Raw genomic sequence first — 23023 nt, 5'->3', positions numbered from 1 at the left:
ATTTTCGAAGTCGAGGGTTCTAAGGTTCAAGTCCTTGTAAAGGCAGTTGCTTTTATATGGATTTGAATATTATACTGTGGATGCCGGTATTCTTTGGTGTTTGGGTTTTAATCAACTACACGTCTTAGGAGTGGTCGAACTGAGTCTGTTCAGGACTACACGTTTACCAGTACATCTACACTAACATTTGCAGCTGCAGGCCTGGCAAACTGATAGCAGTAATTGCGTTACTCGAGTAATTGTATGTCTATATACACAAATCCAGATCTGGCAGCAAGCTGAAGAAACCGGTTAAAAAAATATATATATATAAATATTAATTCTTCTTTCTGTTGGGGTTTCTTAATCGAAATTATTTGTAGGAACTATCCATACATCCTACAGAAATTAAAGATAAACATTACTAATACCACCCAGAAAATAAATATGGTAAAGCTAACAAGAGTGGCCAGGAACATTGTCAAACATCTTGACAAGTGCATAGAAGTTGACAGACATCATTTTCAACACTTTCTATAAATTATTATTTAAGTGTTTTCCAATTAATTATTATTTATAGGCTAAACTAAGTTGTGGGGCTTGAGGATTTCAAATCTTCGATAACTTTAATAACTAATAAATAATACTTTATCATTCGTAATAACATTTTACATTATTCAGAATTTAATACATATTAGAATCATTACTTCAATTTATAAATGTTAAAAGATGATTCAGTAACGGAAATTATCAAGCGCGGTGAATGTTTTTACATCGGGTAGCAATAATTATCACTCCAAGTTCGTAAATAGATGGTAGTAACCCCGTACGTATATTCAAACTATCTTTTCATAATAGAAGATAAAAAGTATTCGCTCACATATCATTAATTTCACAGCAAATATTGAAGGTGATTTCTTCTAACATATATAAACGTTCTTATCGGTTTCTACACATTGCCATTTCTTTTAGTTATGTTTAAAATTTCACTTTCAGTGTTTATTTATAATTCTTCAAATATACGAGAATCCTTCTGAAAAAATTATTTCTTAAATGCCCTCAAAAGAAAAATTTTGGCTGCCAGAAGTCTTTAAAAAATGGATGAAATAATTCTTAAGATGTGGTTATCATTTCAATTACGCTTTCTTCTTAAAAATATCATTTTCGTTTATTTTCTCGCCAATTTGGCAATAAACATTTGGATTAAGTTAAGATAAAGTAATGAGACTTATTTTTTTTTTGTGAAAAGTTTTAAAGGTTTTCACATCTCAACATTGATGATCACAATCACCCGGGTGAAACCGAATTTCACCAAAACTTGAGTTAGCTCCTCTGTATCATTTTCACTGACAAAACATCGAAATCGACGAAAACTCTGTAAATTTTTTTCTAGGTCTGCTTCTTTCAGATCATGTATGCAATTCTTTCAGATCGATTTTGTATGTATGCAATTTTTTTTAAGTTTTCTTAATTTTTATTGAAAAAAAATAGTTGTTAGATGCTGCTGAATCTAAAAATATAACTTCGTAAGAGATTTTCTGAATGTACCGGTTAAATGGTTTTTGACGCCCGTTCTCAAGAATTTCTACAGTTAACAGCAAACAGGATCGATAGTCGGTCTGGAGCTTTTGATTCTGTACGAACCCAGTTCAACAGAATCTATTTATCAAATTTGATATTACCATCTTAAAGGGAACTGAGGAATAGGAAATTTTTAACTGAAATTAGTCTTCCCTTAGATCGAGAAATTTTTACGCGAACTAACACGCACTTATACTTTGAAAACGATACAACTGATACGACACAAAGGAATGAATACAGAAATGGCTCTATGTACGACGAGTTTATTACATCTGCTAGAGTGGTTGACCTAAGAACTCCATTGCTATCTTACAAATAGAATATCGTAAAATTTATGCGTTTGATGTGACAAAGATTCTCATCTACACGACTGTATTTTCTTATTCGTTTGTTAATTTTCTTAAAGAAAAGGAAATAACATACAAAAAACAACAAAATTTAGAATGATTTGCATATCCAGCAAAATTCTGATATATTAAAAATCTTTTCATTTTGTTAAAAATGCCTTAAGAATACTGAACGAGGGCGAAACGATTTATTTGTTCAGGTATAAAACATAAAAACAATTAATAATAGACTACCGATTTTAAGGATTACTAAATAAAATACATCAGATCTCAATAAAATAAAAAGGTTCTTGCGCAACTTTTTACTCAAGAAGACCGACTGTTTGTTATTTTTTCTGTTTTCTGAAAAAGTATCAACTCAATCTAATCTAAAATTTTACAAAGAACACGAATTAAGAAATAAATAAAAAACAGAAATAAGTAAACGATCAAGAAGCAAATTAAAATCAGATAAAACTAAAAGCAATAATAACAAAAAATAATTTTAATATACTGTAACAAGAAAATCTGTAATAAGTTAATAATTTCGACGGCCTCACTATTTCGCAATCAGAAAAACAATGATTTTCAGTGTGAGATGCATATACTCATACGTTTGATGAAGAAGTAGAGACTACACAAAAGCATCAAGTTTCAACTCACCAGTGTGACTCGCTGCATAAGCGCGTATGAAAAATACACTACTAGACAGTCAACATAACCTTTAGAAAAATACATATACCCAGTGTTCGTAACCTTCAAAATTGGTAACGCTACCTGATACACTGAAAAATATTGCTAAAGTTAGATACCGTAGATAAAGAAACGCCAACGTTCCAACTTGCAGCATCTTAATGCCACGCTTCTAACTCTAACTTTTCCCGCTCAAATTTTTTCAATTTTAAATTGAGAGTAACTCAAGGACGACTCGACCAATCTTCATCAAATCTTTACGTGCACACCATCAGACACATTACTAGAGCATACCTAAATTTCAATGAAGTTGATCTTATAGTTTTGGAGATTTTCGGCCGTAAAATGTTATACATAGGCTTATAAATATGTATATAAGGAAACCACGATTTAAGTGAATGGTTTTCTAGTACTTCTCATACTTCAAAACGTAAAGAAAATTCATTTTCATCCTTCATTACTACCATGCGACCGAAAGTAATACATACTATTCTTCGAAAAGTCGGTAAAAAGGAGGTAAGCGAAGGATACCTGTAATTACAAGAGTAAGTTCTTCTTTATTTTTTAATGATCTTTCAAACCTCTATAAATTATTCAATGGTGATCTTGCAGCCTTAATATATCTTTTAAATCTTATATTCTCATTTTTGTGTTTGATGTATTCTAATTTTAGTCTTTCTTTACTGTTTTTACCCCCTACACTTCCTTTTAGAACAAAACCTTCTAATCCTAGATAATATAATATGTGGCTCACCACCCTCGTTCTTTTTTAACAAGATTCTGTCACAACTAGTAGGCAGGGTATCGTAAATTTCACTCCACCACAGACCAGATGATTAATATTGAAAATTTCATATTGAATAGCTTTATAAATAAAACCATTGTGTTGCCGTCTTTTTCGATTTAGAGACACCCTATGATATGACTTGGAGATACGGCATCTTAAAACAACTACAAGATTGGGGAATAATAGAAAGACTCCCAGCTATTATTAGGTGTTATTATTAGAGGAAAGACACTTTTGCGTTAGTATTGGAAGCGGATATTCGTCGCTCAGAAAGCTAGAAAATGGTGTACCACAAGGATCGCCGCTTAGCGTAACCTTTTTCACAATTGCAGTGAACAAGCTTCTTCCCGCTATACCAACTGATATTGGAACAAGTTTATATGTGGACGACCTTGCGATCTTCTACGCCAGCAGTAAAACCACTATGATTAAATACAAGCTACAGACGGCTATTAACAAACTTGTCGAAGTAGTAAATATCAATGGATTCCGGATTTCAACTGAGAAGACTTGTTGTGTGCACTTCACTGGGAAAAGATCGGCATATAGAAGTCCAGTTTTTATAATGGACAACAGTATTATTGGATATAAAGAAACAGTTTTTTCTTACGTCTTACTTTGGAAAAATACCTTTCACGGATGGTGCATATAACAGAGCTAGTAATTAAGTGACAGAAATCACTAAATGTCATCAAGTGTCTGTCAAATTTAAATTGGGCTCTGATAAAGAAGTACTGTTCTAGGAATCAAGCTTACTACAGGAGCTTTCCATACCAGTCCGATTGACAGCATATTGACAGAAGCAGGAATTATGCCGTTGAACTACAAAAGGGAAACAATTTCTGCTTATGTCTTGGCCTCCCCAAGACATATAATTTTTTTTATTTTTATAAACACAGTTTGGCTGAACAGTATCGGAAAAGACCCACTTTTTCTAGACCAGCTGGAATAAGGAGAATGAAGATCTGTGGAAGCCCTATCGTGGTTGATGTCTACAGTGGAGGGCCACATAAACTTGAAGGAGAAGATAGGGTTACCAGACGTTCATAATCCAAATGCTTTGCGACGACTGATTGCAGAATTTAAAAATTTCACCCTCACTGATCAGTCGAAGACTGAAACGGCGTCAGAAGCTCAGTAGTGAATCCCAATTTTGGGGCTTATCTTCAACAGCCAGTGTCTATACAGCAGAGTTATACGCAATTCAGCAAGCTCTTCGTTATGTATTACATTACAACGAAGAGAGAGTGCTTCTCTGCTTCTATTCCTTAAGTGCAATCACTGCTTTAAGTAATCGCTTCACGCAAGATGCACTTCAGGATATATTGGCAGCTTTTAAAAATCTTTAAGATAACTGCAAACAATGCATCTTGATTCGGAGACCTGGCCACGTAAGTATTCCAGGAAATGAAGCAGCTAATAAAGCAGACAAACAAGCGGCAAACAGCAAACAAGTCGACATTCCATCAGTTCGATGTCCTAGATGTCCTTAAAAACTACAGTAAACAGGTCATGAGAAAAGAATGGATAAGGACAGTGACGGATTTACCATAAAGCAAAACAAGCAGCTGCTTGAGGTCTCACTTTGACAGGGGCCTCAAAGTAAAAAATTTTGAAAAATAAAAGTAAAATTAACAAAAAATAAAGAATATATTTATAATATTTTATATATTACTTTTATAACTTATGTATATTGTAATTGCTATCTTCAATTATGTAAAAAGCTTCATTTATATTTATAGCATAGACTATAAAGAGAGTATATTTTAAAATTGGTTTGTCATGCAAACCATTTTTTCCCGCGCGTCATTTTCACGTGTAACAAAAAGATGGCGCCTTGGTCAAACGTTTTGTTCGTCTTTGTCTAAACCGGCAGAGATTCTTGAAGCATCTTGTTTCGTTGCTTGAGTCAAAGATACAAGGTATGTATTTAAAATTTCAAACGAAAAATTAAGGTCAATAAAATTCATTACAAAATGTATCAGGTTGTGTCTGATTATTTCTGTTATCATAATCTATATGTTTATCAAATGAAATTTTGTAGGATAATAGGCAATTGGAACTTTCGGGGGGCCTCGAAGGAGGGAGGGGGGCCTCAAAAATATCGATTGCTTGGGGCCTCGTCCAAGGTAAATCCGGCACTGGATAAGGAAGTGAGGTACGCTTACTACGAGGCTTAATTGCATTAAGAATACCCCACTTACTAATAAAACAGAAAACAATTTAACTCAAGAGCAAGTATCCCTTACAAGACTTCGAATAGGTCACACCAGACTTACTTCGAACTATAGCTGTAAGACCAATATGTGTAAGCTATGACACATATCTTACAGTGAAACATATAATAGAAGCGTGAACTTTATATGAAGATCCCAGAATGAGGCTCAATCTAACCGGCATATTAACTCACGATTTGTCATATAATGAGAAAAGATAATGATCGAGTTTCTCAGAGGAAGCGGTTTATTAGAGCGATTATGACTCAGTCAACCATTCTCGAATGCTAGTCTTAACAGTCATTCTCGCTCTCATCTTCCCGTCGGGCGTATGCAGCAGCTGTTCAACGGTGGGTTCGGACTCGAACGACTCTTCGAGTTCGACTATCAGTCGCGGATCAGACACTTCGCCTCTTTTTCGGCAAGGCGACGAGCCATGTAAGGGATAAATTTCTTTGCATTTTGCCGCCGCCACACTCCTGCCAACTCATTATCACCCGTATTGGACGGCGGAGTCAGTCCTAGAGAAAGCAGGCTAGACTTATCCATGTTCTGGTGCAATTCGCTGAACGACCGTTTATTTCCTTGAGCGGCCTCGTCGAAAGAACGCATGCTCTGCGATCCGTCGTCTGCGGAAGAAGTATACCGTGCTTCATCCTGTGTTTTTCAGTCAGCAGATCGTACTTAACGTCCATATCGAGCCTCTTTTCGAATTCGCGGTACTCCCGCTCCTCTTTTTCCTTCATTTCTTCGACGGACATATCCGGTGTTGGTGTCGTCTTTGTATGTATTTCTTTCTTTATCCGCTTTTTCTCACTCTCTTCGAAACCGATTTTGTCGGCTAACTTAAACAAAGATTCGGTAAGAGGTTTAAAATCTTGCTGCAGCTTCTCGCTAGCAGGCACTCTAGCCTGCATGCTTTTGGAAATGCCTGAAAGCGAACTTTATTCTTGTTCAAACACACAGTTCTAGCACAGCCGGTCATAGGGTAGAATCACTTCTAACATCATCGATTTCATCTCTTTTCTAGTTCATTGTCAGAAAACATTTTCCTTTCTATATATTTTCATTCCCTATTAGCTTTCTTTTCTCCCTAACAATTTTTTTCAATCTGCATTTTGTTATGCTATACATGTTTTCCTGTAATAAAACTATTTTTTTCTATTAAGATACTTTTTTCTTCAATCAGATTTTCTTAGCTATTTTTAACTTTCTATTAATTACATTTTAGTTTTATAAAACAACATTTTTCTTGAAAAATAGAGATTTCATATATGATGGCGCGCGTGCGCACACAACAGACACACACACACACACACACCGTTTTATATATATATATATATACATTTGAATGACCGTTAGGCATTATATTGATGTTTTAAAACATGTTGAAGAATAATGGACTTATAAGGATGCTTATACTGTGTTATCCACCAAGAAACCCTTTTAACATTCCATTTGCTTTGTCTCTTTGACTTTGTTTTTCAAAAGCAAACACGTTTAAGAAATTTTCGTATTACATTTCATCTCAATCACTCGAGTCGATCGATTAAATTATAACATAATAATAATAATAAAAAACAAATGCACTAAATTCACGAGTTCGGATTTAAAGACAAAAGCTGGGAAAGGTTTATATGCTATGCAAATAGCGAGAGAGCAAAGTAATTTGCTCTCTTGCTATTTGCATAGAACTTAATAGCCAATCCCTTCCAATAATAAATTTGAAAATTGTGACTGACCTAATATTCTTATATAGTTTTTCAGTTATCTATTTATACAGTTCTTTATTTTAAAAAAAACCCTGTTTATAAGGAATTTTCAAACCATTGGTATAATTAAGACGAACTCATTTTCTGCTAAGATATTATTAAATGTACCTTAAGTGTAGCTCAATTGAAAATATTTTGTAAAAGTTTTTGTTTTGAAAAACATTTTAAAATTAACCCTACACTCGTATGTTGGTGGAAGAAAATGTAATATAATTTCCATCCTGAAGAAGCTTTAATTAGATGTATTAATAAACAATAAAAAAATTTTGATAATGTTAAAATCATGATTTTCTTCAAAATAACAAAACAAAAAATTAACAAGCAAAACAACTCATATAAAAGTAAATAATAAAAAGTAAAAAAAAATATATATATATATATATATATATATATATATATTTAGATACTTTTAAATAGATTTTTTATTTACGCATGACCAAAAAGAAAAGAGTGAGGCGCGCGTTCTAATTATAAAGTGGTTGTACTGCTAAGAGAGCGTCATTTTCATTTCAATAATGCATAAATATACCATTTTTTTAAAGTAATTTTATTGAAAATAAAATTATTTTTTACCTTTTAGTACGAATCGTTTTTTTTTTGTTTGTTTTATTATTTTTTTTAAAAAAAGCATGTTTTTGAAAATTTAAAAATTCTTTTTTTTAATTTTCTTATTTTTAGTCACAATTAAATGAGGTTGTTATAAAATGTTACATAAGCTAAATTAGTTATATATATATATATATATATATATGTTGTTTATAATATATACATAAACATGTGTGTTATAACATAGAGCCGCCGCGAAGTAACGGCGAGCTTGAGTGGTCACGATTACTACCCGACATAAAAACATGTTCCTCACTCTTAATAACCCCCTTACCAAATAACTTTTTATTTTTAACAAATGAATTCAACAATTTTGAAATGAAATACTGTCGGCTAATTCTATACTGTACATTGCAAAATGTAATAACGGATAAAAAAATATTATCTATTACTAATTACCGGTAAATATTGCGATAGATGGTTATTACTGCAACTTTAATTACTTATTGGAAAATGAATTATCCGTTTAATTCGTCAGCTAAAACGCTCTCCTCGCTGTCATCATTATCTTCAGTGTAATTGTCACTATTAACTTTGTCACTACGTAAACAAACAATGAAAGATTCTGTCAGAGAATCTATTAACGATTCTTGGCTCCAATATTCAACTTCGATTTTTTTAACCTTTTGGTGTTTTTTAAGCTTTGTGTTGTTTTTCAAAGGTGGCGGCAAAGATCCTACTGTTACCATTTCTTACCGTCCATTAACGCTCTAGCCTGTGATTGACAAGGTTTTTGAGAAGGTTCTGTATTTAGTATTAATGTGAGATTCGCCACTGATCATTTGCTAATGGACAACCAGTACGGTTTCCGACCTGGCAAGTGCACTGAGGATGCCATACTGAGGATACTAAGGTGATGGATACAGCTTCCTCTAGTCCATGTAAATACGTATTAGGGATTTTTCTTGACATATTCGGGGCATTTAACATTTAACAACGAATCCGGTTTCGGATGGCTGTCTCCTTATTCGGTACGTTACGGCTCAAAAATACCTGGGTGTTATCCTTGATGAGAATTTTCGGTTCAAGGAACATCTACAGAAGCAAAAAAGCCCTCTGATGCTTTTTATGGAATCCGTAGAGTCATTCATCCCGATTGGGGGTTGAATTACCGTACCATGCGTGTATCCTTTACAAGGTTGTCAGCGAAGCTATTATGCTGTATGCTGCGCCTGTCTGGGCTCACTGCATGGCTTTTAGATATTGCGCGGACATTTTGTTGCGGGCCCGGCGACTCCTCTTGTTGGCTGTAATAGGTAGTTATAGAACAGTCTTGCAGGAGGCAGTCTGTGTTACAGCCAGAGTCAAACCAATAGATATCTTGGCTAATGAGCGTAAGGAACGCTACATTTCCAAGGTAAATAACCTATTGACGTCAGAACGAAAGCAGGAGATTGAAGACCGGGGCCTTGCGTCTTGGCAGGTAAGGTGGGACGAATCCCCCGAAGGTCACTGCATGCATGGTATGTTTCCTATAGTGTCTGATTTAAGTCCGATTGAATGGATCTCCTCCAATCGGTATATCACACAGTTTCTCTCCGGGCATGGTGCCTTTCGGGCGAGTTGGGCCAGGTTTCGTTTGGTGGATTTGAGTCAATGCTCACATTGCTGGACTGATGATACAGTGGACCACGTCATCTACGTCTGTCTCCGATAAGAAATCGAACTTTCACGAGCTGTTAGGGAACTTGAGAGGATACATTCCTTTCTGGATTTCCGTATTAACTGGATGATCCGCGAGGGTGGTCTGTAGTGGCTGGTTTTCTTCGCGCCCTTGCAGTGTATAAAGTTTCACACTAGAAAACGAAATATCACAGGGAAGTATCCGAAGTGTAACCTTCTTTGCCGTAGCTATAAATAGTATAACAAACTGCGTGCAAAAACCCATCATGTGTTCATTATTTGTAGATGATTTTACAATTAACATTGCTTGTAGAACTTTAGCTACTGCCGATAGGCTGCTTCAAAACACAATAACCCGTTTGGAATCCTGGTGTAAAACGACTGGATTCTTCTTTTTATCGGTGAGAAAAAAGTGCATTTGCGTTTCCCAGTTTAGGGAACTCATTGATCCTCAACTGCTTTTATTTGGGGAACCAGTTGAACCATGCACGAATAGATTTTTAGGGTTGGGCTTTGACCAACGACTGATACGGGTAACTCATTTAAAGCAGCTGAAGGTAAAATGCCTAAAAATGATGGATCTGCTGATAGTTCTATTTAATACTCGTTGGGGAGCTGATTGAGTATTCATGTTGCACTTCTACTGAGCTTTGATTTGTTCTCGCTTGGGCTACGGATGCGTGGCTTATTCTTCCACAAGGGCTATCACTTTCAGAATGCTCGATGTAGTCCATCATTCATTTATTGGTCTTACTATAGTTGCCTTTCGTTCAAGCCCTGTGATAAGTCTACTATTGTACAATGGTGAGCCATCTCTTCGCCATAAACGAAACCAAATGATCTGCTCCTTTGTAGCTCGTATTGAAACGCAACCCAATCATCTGACCTTTGATGCAGTGTTCTTTAACCCGCATCTTAATTGATATCAGGAACGGTTGAAATCTACTGCTCCGCTAGACATCAGAGCTCATTACATTTTCTTGGCTGTAAATTTACAGCTACCTCCAGTTCTTACTGTTACTCAATTTTATTACCCCCTTGGCGGCATTCTCTCGTAAATTATCGCTTTAGTCTTCTTAGATATCGTAAAAACTACACGAATCCGGTTATCTTGCAAGAAAAAATTTATATAATAAATAGTATAAATCCTGATCCTATATTTTATTCAGGCTGCCCCGGTGCGTACCCACTTGGACTTCGGCTGCGTGGCTTATTCTTCCGCATGGGCCACTGCTTTTAGAACGCTCAATCCTTATATATAATTATTCTAACATATCGACTCCTAGTTGTCTGTTCAGATTCCTGAATGCGTGCCCTATAGACGATTAATGACATAGGGTCTATAGGGTCCCTGACCGGACTATTGTCCGGGAATTACAATCTATTATTTCTGAAATGACTTGGCAAAACACAAGTGCAGCAGCATATGACATAGGCGATTCCCATCTATGCTGTGTTTTTGTATTACTGTTGTTGAATTTTTTTAATTTTTTTGTGTTAAAGTTGTCTAATTTTTAATATTGAATTTTTTACTGCATTAGTAATGCAGTAACTTGAACTTTCCTGGTATTTGCTTAGCATTTAAAATTTATCTCATCCCACATTATTAATTTAAAGATTACTCCTAATCTTTGGGGCTTAGTTACTGCCTTATTTATGAATCTTATTATTTTTTGAAGTATTTGAAAAATAATGAAATGAAACATTGTAGAATTATTTTTAAAAAAGTAAATAATTATACTAATGTTTTAAAATTACACCTTTTTCCTGGACAACCTGTGAATTTTTATCAAGTTTCACAGTAAATTTTTCAACAAATTATCTCTAAATCAAAATAGTAGTTTAGGCCTCTCTTCCCTTTTGTCTGTGATTTTTTTTGGAAATGAAGGTAAAGAAGATTTAAAAAAAAATATTTTTACACTACTTACATCTATTATTTACTCCTACTACTACTTATACTTTTACAATTACCACAAAATTTACTAATATATTTTATCTTAAGGTAATATTCATGGGTTAAAGATGAATTAATCTTACAATTATAATCTTACATTTTACAATTTATATTTGTAAAATGTATGACAGATATCAGTGACTTTGTAAATTTTTCATAAGAGTAACATAAGCCTCTTTTGTTTACACTTCTTTCAGTTTAACATGGCTTTCGTATAAGTGGGTAATTTACAGTTCTACATCATTCATTGAAGAAGAACAGTTATCATATACTATACTCATTTCACTTCATAATCAAAATTATATATATATATATATATATATAATTTTTGTGTGTGTGTAACTGATCTCCATCACCACATCCGCTATCACACCTTATTTTATTTGATTATAAATCAAGTAAAATATACGCTATATTTTATTTCCCTATTAATTATCCTTGAGATTATTTTCAATTAATGATGTATCAGACAAATGTGTGATATGTACACACTTATATATTTCTTCTTTCTTCAGTATGGTAACAACATAGTTTTTAATACTAATAATAGACACCTTTGTCCAATTTTCATAAAGATTTTAGCATTGTCACCCCATACACATGATTAACTAAATAGAATTTTCATAATTATACTTTGAAAGATATTAAGAAAAATAAACACTGATACATATTAATTCAAACATAATTGTGTCCTACATTTTGTTTGTATTTGAAAACAAGAGGCTCAGAATTAAAAAACTGTGAGCCGAAAATATTATCCTAATCTTTATTATATAATTTGATTAGAGAATTTAAAAATGAGCCTGTCTATTCTGTATCACTTCGAAATGTCTAATCCATTTTAAAGGAATTCGTTTCATGGAGGGATGATGTATATATATATATATACAGAAACTCGTTTTGACTATTATTTTGTATTAAACATCTATTTAATAAAATGTTTATGGAGAATATCATAATTTAATCTATATAAAATTTTTAACAATATTTATGTAAAATCCTTTTATTTATTTAATTTGGTGATAGAGACATATAGAAGTTAAAAATTATACACAAAAACAAAAATTGGATTTATGAAATACTAGTAGTTAGTTGAGCCTATATGTTGTAGTAAATATGTTGATATTAAAAGATTAGCACAGCACAAAGAATGAGTGGAAAATAGCATCAACCAGTCACCTGGCTCATAACCAGAAAAAAACTTTTTCAATAAATTTTCTGGTTTTTATTATCCTCCTTGTGCAACATGTGGACTAAAACTACTTTTTAATGAAGATTTTAATTTGTTCCTTTAAAAGATACCTTTAATGACATAAAAAATTAATACCTTAATTTTAAATTATTTTATGACACAAAATGATTAAAATCAGTATAAAAATATATGTTAAACAAAAACTATTTTTAGGTCATTTTATAATTTCCAAACCATTATCTTAAAATGTTTAAAATTTTGATTATTTTTTCATTCTTATATTGAATATTTGCACATAAAAATATTAAATTTATACATATGGAATGCTTTGTTGTAAAATTAAAACATGAGACATTACAGCATATGCTTTAAAAATAAAATTATGTAGTTCAAATGAAACTTCGGGTGATATGTTACAGCAAAAGAAATTGGATTTTTTTTTTGATTTGTTATTTATTGTAACAGGATAAATTTTTTTATCAATCTTTATTTGACTTTTTCAGTCATTGGCCAGAGTGAAATTACATTGTTGTCTAAATTTCCAGATTGAAAACGCTTAACCAGATTTGTACCATACGTACTGAAACTATATCATGTCCATAAATATTACAAACTTTTTTAGCAGCCTGAATCGCATTCTTCCCATTTTTGTTACAAAATGTATCGAATTTCTTCTCTATTTTCATTCATTTTCAAAATTTAATTAAGTTAACTAATATTACCATAATCTTTCTAAAAGTACTCAGTGATATGTTCAAAAGCAAGTGTTTCCAGATTTGATTAATATTACAAAGGTTATGGATTCTAAAGCGATCTACTAAAACAATCACAAGAAATTTTTTTCCCAACCCCAACATTTTTCACTGTTAGTTTTAAATTTTACTTTCATACTCACATGCACATACACACACACACACACACACACACACATATATGTGTGTGTGTGTGTCTATTACCAACAGCTTTTGCTGCTCTTCGTTTTTCAGCAATTTTAATGGTGTTGGATGTCAACCATTTGGATAATTTTTCAACTTTTTGTATGGTATATGTTCTAGAGTGGCTTCTATGACATTAGCTTAGAATTCTTGCCATAACTCCTGAGACAGCTTCTCATCAGTATTAAACAGCTCGAACTTGTTTCACTTTCACTTTTATGGCACATGTTGGCGAAATTTTGGGGAGCATTTTTCTTGCTATTACATCTTCAACTTGGCCACCAATAGCTCGTGATCAGAGCCACAATCTGCTCCACGGAACGTTTTTACTGCTAGAACCGAGCTTTGCCATCACTGACTGCATAAAATGAAATCGACCTGATTATGGTACATGCCATCTGGGGATTTCCAGGTGTATAAATGCCATTTCGGCTGCTCATAAAGTGTGTTAGTGATGGACAATTTGTTTTCATGGCAAAACTGGACTAGTCTATCACCAGCTTCATTTTGCTTGCCTAACCCAAACCTGCCACAGATGCCCTGTTCTTGTTGGGTTTCAACTTCTGCATTAAAATCCCTAATAATGTATATCATGTCATTTTTAGGCACCTGTTCCAGTGTTTCATGTACTCTTGCACAGAAATCTTCAATTTTATCTTCATCAGCAGCTGTGGATGGTGTAATAGCTGTGGACTTGTACAATAGTTGTGTTTATCGGCTTCCCCCAGATTCAAACAGTCATAATGTGATCATTAACTATTGTATGACTTTCCACAGCACGACCTGTAAGCTCATCCACAATGAAGGCCACACCGTTTCTTATGATGCTATAATGACCAGAATAGTAGATAGTGAAGCCATCACAGCTAAAATGGTCATTGTTTGTCCAATGTAGTTCACTCACACTGAATAGACTGACATTAAGTCAGGTCATTTCTGATTTCACAGTGTCTTATTTTCTGTGTGACATTCCACGTAAATTCCATGTTGCAAGCCTTTTGATTTTCTTTTGGCTCAGGCCTCCATGTTCTCCATGGGCTACAGCAGATATTTCTTAGTAAATATCTGCAGAATTAATGGATGTTAAACTGTTCAATTTCAAATTCTCTGAGTAGTTGGAAGGAATTCAGTGTTTCATTACAGTAGTAACAGAATGCATTTTGTATTATGTCTTACTAGAGCTTTCTTCAGCCAGGGTTTTTATACAGGCTTACAGATTTGTTTTAGCTTATGTTTATAGAATTTATTTAGATTTTCAATATCTTTACATTGTATTTGTATTACTTATCTTGTACATTAATATTGCATTTTTTGTTATATTTACGCAGTATTCTAATGATATGCAAAATCAAACCTAGTGTGCATTGAATAGTTAAAAATATTAACATATGCAGGATTGTTTCTGATTATAATTGCGGCTTAACCAATTAATCTGGTTGGTAGTTGTAAACTGAAAGACAATTTTCATATGCATTTAAAAGATATTTCAATCATATTAAGAAAAAATGTAATAGAATAATGTCAGTTACCAAATCAGTTAAAAATACTTTAAAAAATGAATTTCTCAGCGATCACAAAAAATAAAGGATTAACTCTTTTTGTAAAAATAAAATCGACAAAAAACTTACCTTGAAAAAAAATAATTTACTTTTTTTAATATTATTTTTTTCATTTATAGACAAGTTATACTTTAAATTATAACTTTTTGATGTTACCAAATTAAAATCAACTACCTGCTAATGGTTTAAGTAAAACAGCATGCATTTGAATAAGTAAATAGCTATCATTTTTCATTTGTTTGAATATTTCTAATAAATCTTGTTTCTAATTTTTTGGGGGAATGTTCCATGCTGGAATTGTCGAACCCACCTTTACCGGCCTGAATGACCATGTCTGATTGGGGTTCGCGAATCATGTTCAAGGCAAATCAATGGAAAGCTCCATCAACCACTTTATTGATCCAGGTTATGCCATGGAGAAATCGATTATGCTTGATCTTAGATAAACTAATATTCTAAATAAATCTTAAATGTGAATTTAACATTCATACTGAGAATGATAGTGACTGGTACATTCATTTTTAATTTTACTCTCCTTTACTTTTAATAAAGATACAAAGATACAATTGAAAACATTAACTTATAGCTACTACTTATTACTTACTTTAATATAGAAAATTTTCATATTCCAAGAGTAGTAACTTATTAATGAATTTCTTTAGTTTTATAATTAACCATTAATTTCACTTAAACTTTCAATTGTTACCATAATTTTTGTAAATGCAAGTTAATTAATTATGCTAAATAACAGAAGGAAACAAAAAGTAATATCTGAAAAACCTACCAAACTGATTTGGTAACAATAAGTGATACCAATACTTTAACATGAAAAAGAAAAAAATAACAATAACTAATCAAACTTAGTGGAAAAATCCTACTAAATCAATCAAAACAAGTCCATGAAGTAAAATTAATTCTAATAAGTGAATTCTTGAGAGGACATTAAACAAAAATTGTTGACCAAAATTCTGCGATTTTTCAAAAATAATTTCCTTCATTATAAAACTAAAAGTTTAATGATGTTACATTCTTGTTTTTTGTTAAGTTCATTACTTTAATATTATTGTAACTACTATTATTGCCAAATTTAAGATCAAGTATACGGAATCACAATGAAGTCAGATTTTAACTATTGGATCAAAGGATACAAATTCTTATTACGAATTATTATAAATGAAATTTGAACTAACAAGAAAGACATGATCTATCGTAACTGAACTAGTGCACCATTGTCATTAATCGCTACTTCACAATTAAATCAATAAAGCAAATGAAATGCCTTCACAATTATATATAAACTAAAACTTATATGATCACCTGGCTCACATAAGGAGTTAGACTGTTTAGGTAAGCTAATTCATAACTGACTACAGGTACATGTACCGATAGCTGAACCAATTCTCAAGAATTGTAATTCTCTTTTTTCTTTGTAAAACTATTTCTACAAATGGTTTGTTATATGATCCTGTTCAAAACAACAAATTGTTTTTTTTTAATAAAATCTTTTTTGCAATTCAAAAAAGGTTTTGTAACATATCTTATATTTGGGAGGTTACAATTAATTTTTATGGTAATTATATGTGTAGAACTGGGTAGAGTAGTAATTTTTTTAATATATGACTTAAGACTTGAGATAGGTACATTCATTGGAAAATGGATACACTGAGAAATTTTTGAACACTGTTAGTTATGATGTAAAAAAAATAAATAGGAAAAATAAAGTTTTCTCTTTTTCCAAAAAAAAATGGGCAAAATGGTACAGTGACCCACTGGGACTTGTAACTACTACCTCTTCCCAGTACAATCTTTTATAATGTTAACTGAACACCACTTTTAAAGATCATTATAAAAAAATAGTAATTGTGTAAAACTTTCAGAAAACCTTCCTTTACGTTCTTAGCATTCCTTTCAAATAAAAAAGTGTTATCTAAATTTTCAGGATTTTAATTTTTTAAAGTTTTTAAAGGAATGACATAAAAGCTGGAGGAGAACAGAACCCTAACCTACATTTATCCGGGGTGGAAAGGGATATTTTTTCTTAATTTGTTTAATTCTTCAGTTATATTATTTTTCAAAAATAAGGAAATAAATAAATAAGATGCAAAGGTAAATTATCATCAGATACATTTTATAATTAAAAAATTTATATTATTTATTAATTATATACTATTAGTTATTATTTATCATTTTCATTTTCTTCTAACTGCAAATATTTAACGAGTCTTCTTGCAACTAATTGAAGATTATTGTCCAATCTTGCCGTATCTATCCTTACAGGGCCGGCCCTAGGCGGTAGGCAAAGTAGGAGACTGCCTACGGCGGCAAAATTTAGGAGCGGGAAAACCTCCTAAACTAGAATGCCAAAAAATATACACAACCCACGAAAAAATATTTCGGTTACTTTAATCTAGAAAATAATATGATCTACTTTTTATTAGAACAATAATATTATTATTATAAACCGGATTATATGCAACATAAAAAGCTTGAAATACGCATGAAGAATGCTTAAAATATGTATGAAACGTGTCAAAATATGCAACTTTCAATAATAGAAAAAATAGTAATTATTAGTTTTTTTATTTCAACATCAGCATACTATTAGTAAGTATAACATATCGATAAATTCCATAAATAACAATTATTTAACATTTTGTTACTCTTGTAATCGTAAACAATCAGGTACTCTTTCAAATGTTCGGTATTAAATTGTCTTCGATCACTCAAAATATTTTTAAAAGTGGAAAAAGATCGTTCCACATCTACTGAGATAACTGGGCAGTATTTGAATTTGGGTGCTATGTTAGTACTTATAGCTTCTGGCAAAAATTCATCCGTTCCATTAATAAAACTATCGATTTGACACAAATGTTCAAAGCCTGGGTTATTGTTCAAAATGTTTTCAAATCTTTCTTAAAGTTTACACGGGAATACCCCTGGCAATGCCGAGTTCATTCAGCGGATTTTATTCATTAACTGAATAGCCAAATAGCCAACGCTAAACCTAAGTTTCAAGCTTTTTAATACTCGCAGGTATGTGGGAAAAATGAGTGTTAATCACAGCTATGTTTTTTTTTTTAGTATTAGAGTCGTTAAATGCTTCCTTGGGCTGACAAACTGCCATAGTCTCTGCATTATCGAAGTCGTTTACTACACCTTTGATGGCTTAGAAATGTTCATTGTAAAACAGTACAGCTTCAGTCCACGTTCCCCATCGAGTTATCACTGTTTGGGGAGGTAAAGGTGCATTTGGCAATTTTTCTTTATAGGTCTTAATGCTAGCAGGTGCCCTTACGAAATACTTTATTTGTTGATGAAATCAGTTTATTATCATTCCCAAACGTGGATCGTATTTCTCCAGCAAGTCGTCGATGTACTCCGTGAGCAAAGCGCGTCACATGAATCAAATTGGGATAAAATGCCTTGATCATATAGGGACCAGCATCTGAAAGAAATATAAACACTCTTTCACCTGCAGAAGATTCAGGAAATAATTTTTTAATACCTTCCTTCATTCACAAATCTGGCGATCGTAGAATGATTTGTATTTTCAAGGTCTTTGCAGGCTACCAAATAGGAAGAAGAAGGCTCTAGTTTTAATGCACCGACAATTAAATTCGCAATGTAACAGCCACAACTATCGGTAGTTTCGTTAGCTGAAATCCAACTATCTTTGTGTTCAATGCTATCTTTGTGTTCATTGCGTATTTCTTCCAGAACATATAAGTAAATTGTCGGTATGTAATTTTTACGCCATGTTGATTCATCTGGTATATTTTGATTCAAGCAATATTTTCGTAGAAAACCTTTGAAGGTAGGATTTGTAAGTTTGTGAAGAGGAATATTACTTGTAAGCAATGCTTCACATAAATCCACGCTCAGTGATTTTTTTTTGTTTACCTTTGGAAGTGAAATCACCGCTACTTGCCGCTGTTATTGTCGTGGGCTTATCTTTTCCAATCTTGCGATATGAAGACTTCTTGATTCGCTGGTCTATTTGAATTTTTTTTTTACGAAATATTTTTCTCGGAAACTCGACAATGGTTCCGTCGTATATAAATGTTCGATGATAGTCAGCTATCCACGAAGAGACTTTTTTTCGGGAGGCATGGTACACATTAAACTTTGCACAAATAAATGAAAAACTAAACTGATGCAATGAGCTCGTCAACAATAATATGAGTAATTAAATTGCCTAATTAGAGGAGTGCTACAGTAGGCACTTCTGCGCGACGCAGAACGGTATCGTCCGTCATTGTCTCGCGTGAGTCTATGTTTTACTTAACCTCGTAATATTATCCTTCCAAAACAATAGACGCCCAGCGGCTAAGTGCGCTCGCTCTAAGAGCCGTGCGGCTAACAGGTTTAGCCGGCTACAACGTAGAATTTCATTCATTAACTAGGTATTCTACCGAAAAATAATGTAAATTTAGCGAAAATATGCATCATAACTGGATTTTAAGGAAAGTATGCAATAACCGGAGAGATTGGGCTTATTGTGCAAATGCATATGCAAATATACAACTGCATATAATCCGGTCTCTAATTATTATTGTACTAGTTCTGTTTGTTGTTTTAAAGGTATATTTAAATTATCACTGAAAATATTAGGAACTATTTGTAGTTTGTAAGTTCGTTGTCGTTAGCTCGTTAATAATGTAAATTTTGTTTTTCAGTAAATCTGTATTAGTATTATTGTCTTAATTCAATTATATGCAATTTTTCTGGTGGTTCTTTTATAATTATGTTTTTTAACAAAATTTAAAGTTTTCTTAAAGCTTGGGGGGCGGCATTTTGATATGCCTTCGGCGGCTTGAGGGCTGTCCTGACCATTAGAAGCAACATCCTGACATTAACATTTTTTTCTTAATGTTGTGAAAACTTTGTTTCTGAGCTTTAGTACCACATTAAATCGTTAAAAATGTATATGTTTCTTGTATTTTATAAATTAAATTCACGGTACAAGTATTTCTGTAGTAGTAGGAACAGTCTTTTTTAATAATTTTTATTTTTATCTTCTACAGATTTTTTAAAATTATCGATCTCCTAAGTTTCTAACATCAACTTTCTTTAGTTTTCTTTATTTTTACAGCTAAATTGGTGAAAAAAATTTCAAGTCTTTGATGCTGGAAGTTTATCTTTTTTTACTACCATACAGCTTAATACTTAATATTTTTTGTTAAAATGAGAGGAAATTTTATTCAAAAAAAAAAACAAAAACAATAACATTAAGGAAATAATCATTAATTTTGGTCTTTCAATCTATTTTTTTTAAATATTCCCATTATTTGCTATATTTCATACAGTTGACTGTTTTTCCTTATGTATAAATCATACATTTATTTCTTTAGCTCTTTGTATTCTCTTACCAATAATTTCTATTAACCCAGTCTTTCCCTTTTTCCTCTTCTTGTCCCGAAGCCACATTGTTTTCTATAATCATTTACACAGTTTTTTCTAGTTTTCTGTTTGAATTTGTTGAAGAATCGTTGCTGAATGCAAAATTACTAATTGTTTCATAATCTTGATAGATTACTGGACCATGATTTTTGGGGTTACATCATTTATTTTAAGTTTTCTTGCCAACCGTAGTATTATAATAATAACATACTGATGAAATCTATTTGGTTCAATCTCTTTAAAAATAACTAAAAATAATTTATTTAAAGTTTGTAAATTAAAATAAAATGAATTTTATTTATGTTATTTATTTTGTTAACAGGAAGGTGATGAAGTAATGTGGGACTCATCAGCAATAATGCAAAGTGGAGATATACTTCTAGTAAGAATGAATGATTCGTTATTAGTAACAAACACTGAAAAAGAATCAGAGCTTTCAGTTTATTTTACAACAAGGGCTCATAATTCCTGTGATATCACAGATACTTCCCAACTGGATATCACCCCTCTTACTGTTGATGGAAAAAAATTAATTGCTCTTTATGACAAGGACGTTGCAGATGGAGTCAATCAATTTATAGGTTGGTTATATTTATTAATTTTGGTTTATACTTCTGTAAGCTTAAATTTTGGCACTAAATTATAATAGAATTAACCAATATTACAAATAATACTTCAAATTTTTACCCATCAATCGAATTGACTTAAAATTAAACCAAGATGTCATTCGATTAACCTGAACAATTTTCCCTCAAAGTAATAATTTTATTTAATATCAGCTCCTTTAGGATTAAAAGAGAAGGTGTTAAGTCCTTCACACTCAAAGATAGACTAAAAAGGTTTTTGCTCACCACCCACATTTTAGTTTGTAGATTTACATAAGAGTGTATCACATGCCTCTATTATGAACAAGTGAATTGTAGGAATTCATTACGTTCATAAATTTCAAATTCCTCAATTAGTGCTTTGTCATTGTCCTTTTTAAGAATAAGGGATAAAACCTTTTCATTTGAACAGCAACAAAAAAAGTATGAGCGGCAAAACAAAAAATGATAAAAAATTAAAACTTTAGAATAAATATAGAACTGAAAAACTGGAATTAGAAAATATTTCAGTTCAATTGGTCCTGGATGATGCTGTTAAAAAAAAGAATATAGCCAGAATAGAACCAGTCAAAAATTAAGAAGAATAAAAGTAGGAAATTGAACAGTATGTTATCCAGAAATACAAGCTCTCAGCATGTGTGTAGGGGAAAACCTGACTTTTCCACCTATCTCAGCTGATAGGGGTATATACAATTAATATTGTGTATACATTAATATCTCTTTACATATGTTAATAAATATTTATTAACAATGAAAACCTTAGAGTTTAATTAAGGGCGTTTCAAAGCAAAACACTACAATTTGATTGTTACAAACGAAATAAATTTGATCATCCCAATCAATGTAACCTGTTTTTGACAAGTCAAAAGTTGGATTGTCAAAAGTTTCACTTTGTGTGTATTATCGTTATCAATAATTGGAAACTTATCCAGAAGTAATTCTAAAAATTATCTTCAAAGTAAACCAAAATAATTTTTAACTTGTCAAAATTCATAGTATTTCCTGCCATATTAAGGTTGTGCTATAAATAAAATTAGAATATCTTATATTTTTCAATTATTTGAGGAAAAATATTTTTATTTAATTTTTTTTTTTAAATTGAATTTTCTTTATATAAATTTTTTAAAGAATTCTCCACAAAATTTGCTGCGAAAACAAATACATAAGTAATTTTATTCATATATTATTACATCTTAACAATATTAATTTAATAAATACCTAAAAAATCGACTTACAATTACATTTACTTTACAATCATTTCTTCGAAAACTACTAAGATTACAGTTTTGAGACACATTTAAATTCTTTTTAAGATTGGATTTGAGAATACACTCAATAATTTTGTTACATGTTTTTTTTTTTGTTTTTTTTTGCTATATTTAAGTACAGTAGTTTCCAGGAGCATGTTTATATGTAAAGTTATTTCTATAAAGAACTTCCAGGAACACGTGTCTATGAGTTTGAGGATAAAACCTTGATAAGTATTATCAGGTAATAATTGTTCGCAATACAAATTAATTCACTGGTCATTAACTAAAAGTGTATGTGTGTGCACGCGTGCTGGTATTTTGATTTTTTTTTCTTTACTTTATAAATAAGATTTGTATTTTCTTTTATTGCAGTAACTTCAGAATCATGGGGCTCACACTGCATACAGTTGAAAGTTGTCGTCAAATCAGATAATTGTGGTGATAATCAGGATTGTTCAGGAAAAGGATTATGCTACTCCAATACATCAATGGTAGGTTAAAACTTTTATTAAAAATTTACAATATGTTTAAAGATTTAATTGATT

General features: G+C 32.0%; 1 protein-coding gene across 1 annotated transcript in view; it reads left to right on the top strand.

The window, feature by feature from the left end:
• Nucleotides 1–23023, top strand: part of LOC142318226 (uncharacterized) — a 165527-nt gene that overhangs the window by 57628 nt on the left and 84876 nt on the right. The window contains exons 3-4 of the mRNA XM_075354792.1: nucleotides 20946–21204; nucleotides 22851–22969. Coding sequence (XP_075210907.1) covers nucleotides 20946–21204; nucleotides 22851–22969 — 378 coding nt within the window. The remainder of the gene's footprint in view (nucleotides 1–20945; nucleotides 21205–22850; nucleotides 22970–23023) is intronic.

This window comes from Lycorma delicatula, chromosome 1 (genome assembly GCF_047948215.1).
Source record: "Lycorma delicatula isolate Av1 chromosome 1, ASM4794821v1, whole genome shotgun sequence".
Taxonomy (NCBI): Eukaryota; Metazoa; Arthropoda; class Insecta; order Hemiptera; family Fulgoridae; genus Lycorma; species Lycorma delicatula.
This window is presented reverse-complemented; position numbering and strand designations above follow the sequence as displayed.